Raw genomic sequence first — 5,799 nt, 5'->3', positions numbered from 1 at the left:
GGGGTGTCTTAGCTAAATTTGAAATCGATGTGCAGGTAATTGCTGCACAAGTGTATCTAAAATTAAAAACATAACCCTTAATATTAATATTCATACTTACTGGTGTATGATAAGGCTTTGTTAATTGAATTATAAGTTAAAACTAGAAATAGTTAATGATTTTTTTTTAAGTACGTATGAACAGTAAAAATAAAAAAAAATGTTGATTTCGGCTTGTGCATTTTATCTGGGAATGTTGAAAAATATCAGGTATCACTGACACGTCCTGTATATGAAAGTAATCAGTGAAATAAAAAAAAAAGAACAGCACCACTGGCGGACGTACGACGTACTTATCTTTATCATGATTCTTCAGTTAAAGAAAGCGCCGCGCGCCGTTAATAGAACTCATCTTGATCATGATTCTTCAGTTAAAGAAAGCGCCGCGCGCCGTTAATAGAACTCATCTTGATCATGATTCTTCAGTTAAAGAAAGCGCCGCGCGCCGTTAATAGAAAGGAGTGTAAAGTGTAAACAGTAGCCTCTCAGTTCTGCCGATACAGAGGCCTGACTCAGAAGAAATACTGGGTCAACCTGTACCATCAAGATCAAGCTTGAGCCTGGAAGCTACAAGTATGCCGAATTTTACGTGTGCCGTAGCAGACTGCACATCAGACTCAAGAAAAGGGAAGAGAAAGACAAACCAAGTAACTGAAGATGTCAAACGATTTGTGAGATTTCCAAGTGGAAAAAAGGAACCTAAAAGGAGGAAGATGTGGGAGGAGAGGTGCAGGCGTGCAGGTGGATGGAAAGCAACACAGAATCACGCTGTATGCTCCTTACACTTTTTGGACTGGAACAATGAACCATCACCTGAACATTCAGATCCAATTTTATTCGCTTATAATGGGTGGGGAAGAAACCATCATGCAGTTATTAATAGGAAGGCAAACAGTCTCCAGTGCCAAGGGCAAGATGTCATTGCAGCACCTAACGCCTCAACATCCACACAGTGCAACACTGAAACACAGTTTCCTCAAGAAGAGGTGCTACCCCTGAATGTCCAAGACTGGGGGGAGGTAGAAGTATGCACTGCCACAGAAGATTCAGGTGGGTTACATTTGAGTTATTTTATTTTTAAGATTGTCAAGTTAAGGTTAGGTTGTTGGTTTTTTTCTTTTAGTTAAAAAAGAAAAAAGTTTCAGAGAGAAAACAATTCTTTAACATTGTCTCCTAAATGAAATTTCACTACTTGAGATGTGTGATCCTAAACTTAGAACAGTGGCTAGTGTTATCTACATATTACCCAAATGCTTAGGTAATCACTCAAATATTCACATGACACCTGATCCATGACTGTGTCAGCACTAAAAGATATCTATTATTTATTAGGCTATGCCTGTACTTTGCAACAGCTAACTATATGATCAAGTAAAACTAAATATGGTAGTTTTTTTTATTATTTGATTATTTATTTATGTATTTTTTGTTTTTTTTACTTCATGCTTGATCACACATGTGATTAATACTTATATTCATATCTTCTACAGATACTACACTTCCTGATGAGAGCTGCAATGTTTTGGGTGACCACACATATGGAGCTTATACCCATAATGAAACTGTTGCAGAGCCAGTAGATGTAGAGGTGCAGACTGACCAGTTTACAACACTTGAGAAAGCTTCACAAACTTATGAGGAAGTACATGAGGTGAGCAAACTATACTTATGCTACATATTCTTATTATTCTTTTATCTTTTTTTCCATCATATTATCGTCATATTATTAGCATGATTTCCCTACCCATCATAATCATGTGTTATTAAGAGAGAGAGAGAGAGAGAGAGAGAGAGAGAGTGTGAGGCCGGAGTGACTTGGGTTGAACGAAGGAAAGGCCGGAGTGACTGTGGCCGGAATGACGAGGGGCCGGAGTGACTGGTTCCTAAAGGAATAGTAGGTAACGATGTACCAAGTACATGTGTGCATAGTTTTCCCATACCCTACTACAAATATGGCAGGAACTACATTTTTTAAAAGTTTTACATGCAATAATATGCCCTCCACGCTAATATATTTCTTATTTCTTATTTCAGTGGGAACGTAACAATGTTGTAGAAGACGGAGCATTACGTAACGCCTTTATTCAGAAAATTCTGAGGAGTAGTGAGAGTATTAAAAGATATACAGGCATGGAAGAAAAGGATTTCTTTTATTTGTTTAATTTGATAAAAGATAATGTGACTGACATACATTATTGGAGACGGCCAAATATTGTCAAGAATGAGAATACACCACCAGGCATTACTAAAGGACATACAAAAAGGAAGTTGTCACGGTTACATGAATATTTAATGACCCTAGTACATATTAGAACAGGATTTGATCTCAGTACTTTAGCAGATCTTTGGGAAGTAGCACGAAGTGTTGCAAGTAGTATCATTATAACTTGGATTAACATACTTTATTTAGTCCTCAAGGACTGGCTTATATGGCCAACTGCAGCACAGGTGCGTGCAAGTTTGCCAAAAGATTTTCCAGAAGAATATTCTGACACACGAACCATCCTAGATTGCACTGAGATATTCACGGTCAAGCCAGCAAATCCTTCAGCTCAGGCTGCCACATATTCCCAATATAAGCATCACAGTACACTAAAAGTACTCATTGGAATTACTCCCACAGGGCTAATAACATTTGTATCAAGTGTGTATGGAGGTAATACATCAGACCGTTATACTGCAGAAGCAGAGTTCATTGATAAAGTTGAGCCAGGTGATGCCATAATGGTGGATAGGGGCTTCAATATTGGTGATCTCATACTCCAGCATGGTGCAAAACTACACATCCCACCATTTACGAGGAAGGAAGCCAGTAAAGGCAGGATGCTCACACAAAGTGAAATTGCAAAAACACGAAGTATAGCAACATTGCGCATACATGTTGAGCGAGCCATCGGAAGAATGAAGACATTTAAACTATTAGGACAGACACTTCACCAAAGGATGTGGCCCCTCATGGATCACATTGTAGTAATAGTTGCAGTATTATGCAATATGATGCCACCACTAGTGTAGATTTGACAGAGCACACAATCTAAAGCAACTTATGTAAAGCTTATTATAATCTAAAGCTTATTTTTATGGGTAGTTATGTAAATAAAATTTGGGTGTTAGGGATCTCTGTAAGAACATCTCTACTCCAACACTTTCAACCATGTATTATCACCTTTGTAATATTAAAGGATATGTAAAGATAGTTCTTTCTTATAATTATTTATTAATAAACGTGTCTGAATCATTGTGGTATGGTAAATAATTTCTGAAAATCAAGAACACAGACTTTATTCCTGAAAAGAAATTTACAATATATTATATACAAACAATACAAATGAAAGTAGCATTAAGAAAAAAAAAAACTTACACATTATAAGCAAATAACAAACTGTACAAATAACTATATACAAAACAACCACACCAGGCAGAAACAAATATGCAGTCATTATGAAGACCTCTTAAATATTACTTGCCTCTGGAGTTTCTTTTGAGTTCAGGAGATTTGGCAAGACATATTTATAATAAAAATCCATGGCAATTTCTGCACTGCTATCAAAGAGACTTTTATCAAGATAAATCCTCTGCACTGTTAAATGCGGACTTTTTTGTATGAACATTACAAAATCACACCACTCCATCTCAGCAACGCCTAAATGGGCTTGGATTTGTGTGTACCAAGGAGAGGAATTTTTTAGTACAATGCTGTTCTTTTCTCCAAGGGTTACATGGTAGGTATTAGATATAGCTATTTCCCTCCCAGTATGCAATCTGTATTTATGGGAGCACTTTATTTCTAATAACCCCTTGCCACAACATTTACAACTGACAATGCCATCAGGAGTTGCTCGGAATAGTGGATTGTCTTTATTTATAAAAAGTCCACACCCTACAAATTTAAATTGTTTGTGTTTCTTTCTCATTTCTTTTATGTAAAGCTTCTTTGCTATGGGCTCTGTTTCCTTACCATATTTGGTACTCAAATTACCTTGAAAGCCTGAGAGTCCCATTATTTCATTTACTATGTAATTGTTACTTTCACTGTCCCTGTAGTGTACTGCCTTATGAAAAGTTGTTGATGTCAAGGCACCAACTCTCTGATCTTTCCACATACGTGATTTGTACTGGGCATGTGTTTTTGATTGTATGAAATCCATATCTGCATTACCTAAATGTTGCTTAACAAAATCAACAAATGGCAATGCAGACCTTGATTTACTAAATTCCCCTGCAAGTTCAGTGATTGTGGGTAGCTGCCTGTTCAATCTATCAGGGAAAAGCACTTGTTCATAACACTTTCGTGAAGCATGTTGAGCCATAAACACATGAAAACTTTCCCCTGGGTTGAAGTTAGGGACAAAGCTACAGGCTCTGTAATGTTCTGAACGAGGGGTTATTGAACATGTTGTAGAGGTGTCCATCCTGCAAATCATGAAATGCATTGAAACATTTATGCCAAGGCAAGTGAGTTATCTCCAGGGACGGAGAAAAAACGTGCTGCTAACTAACAATAGACTATATTATGTATGAAAGCTCACAATGTTGAATTTCAGAACTATGAGTACCAAAAAGTAAGACAGTGGATGTACTGATAAGCTAGTAGTGCTGAATGCCATAAAGATTCACTAGACTTATTGACAGAAGAAAATAAAATACTGAAGACATGCAGCAAACTTGCTTCCAAACATTAAATGTAAAGCAACTCCTTTCAGACCTCTGTGCCTTACATGCATAATAACAAACATTAACTCAAGGGCAAGCTATGAGAATAGGGCATTCAGTAAACTAGTAGGTGTCGCTGTGTGGCAGCACCAGGCATGAGGTTCTTCATCACACAGGGAACAATAACAAATTTGCCTAGAATCTCATTCTATATACATTAAGATGCAAATACGAACTAGAATACACTTTTCTACATAATTCTTTCTCGGAAGTGGTAACGGTATGCACATAGGATTAAAAAAAAATAAATAAAATAGCCCATTTTGCTTGACTACATGGCACAGCGATGACATGTAGTGGCTTAGCTCTGAGAATACCACATTCTGAAAGAAATTGTTATATCCAAACCTGGGACGGACCACAGAGATGGTGCTGGGTTGACCACTTTAAAACAAAAAATACATTTGATTAAACTCTTATAACCTAGATAATATGAGAGTTGAAGACACATTATATTTCAATAATACCATTGCCTACTTTTAATCATGGTTGCAAAGTATGCTGACACCAACGCAGACTAGGAAAGTATAGGATATGCAGCATCAGTCCCATAGGCAACTAAGAGACTAATTTAGAGTATGCAGATGTACCATGTTAAAATTTCATTGATATAGATCAATATTAGGTGATTAAAAAGCATATGTTCGCATAGAGTACAATGATCTCTATGATCCATTCTATGAAGGAGTGTGGCTTACGATGAAATTTTTCACGAAGTTAATTTGCCTAACCAGTTTGATGCTACCTATCCTATACCTTCCTTGAACCCAAATTCTTCAAGATCTGTGCTCATGAACCAGCCTTAGGAAACTAGTGCTATTACAACATACCTGTGATCTAGATCGACTGCCTTTATTTGTTTGGTGTTGCGACGAGGCTTGTTCCACATACATGGAAGATCAGTGCAGGTTGGTGCTGAAGCATGATCCCCTCTACGTGACACAAAGTCTTCTATGGCAAACATTAGAGCCACAACGTGCTTGCAACTTCCATCATCTCTGCAAAGTAACAATAAAAAACAAAGTGAAATGGTTTTATTCACCAGTG

General features: G+C 37.2%; 2 protein-coding genes across 2 annotated transcripts in view; one reads left to right on the top strand and one right to left on the bottom strand.

Annotated features, from left to right (window-relative positions):
- Positions 1–290: 290 nt before the first annotated feature.
- LOC135097798 (uncharacterized) lies at positions 291–3,277 on the top strand. The gene is made up of 3 exons (XM_063999854.1): positions 291–1,089; positions 1,530–1,690; positions 2,074–3,277. The coding sequence occupies exons 1-3, from the start codon at positions 615–617 to the stop codon at positions 3,052–3,054; spliced, it is 1,617 nt and encodes a 538-aa protein (XP_063855924.1). The 5' UTR covers positions 291–614; the 3' UTR covers positions 3,055–3,277.
- Positions 3,278–4,833: 1,556 nt separating this feature from the next.
- Positions 4,834–5,799, bottom strand: part of LOC135097799 (uncharacterized) — a 2,018-nt gene continuing 1,052 nt past the window's right edge. Inside the window, exons 2-3 of the mRNA XM_063999855.1 lie at positions 5,583–5,750; positions 4,834–5,136 (exon numbers count right to left, since the gene is read on the bottom strand). Coding sequence (XP_063855925.1) covers positions 4,896–5,136; positions 5,583–5,750 — 409 coding nt within the window. The 3' untranslated portion in view covers positions 4,834–4,895. The remainder of the gene's footprint in view (positions 5,137–5,582; positions 5,751–5,799) is intronic.

The sequence above is a fragment of the Scylla paramamosain genome, unplaced genomic scaffold (genome assembly GCF_035594125.1).
Source record: "Scylla paramamosain isolate STU-SP2022 unplaced genomic scaffold, ASM3559412v1 Contig32, whole genome shotgun sequence".
Taxonomy (NCBI): Eukaryota; Metazoa; Arthropoda; class Malacostraca; order Decapoda; family Portunidae; genus Scylla; species Scylla paramamosain.
The sequence above is the reverse complement of the archived record's forward strand: the minus strand, read 5'-3'. Positions and strand labels throughout refer to the sequence as shown.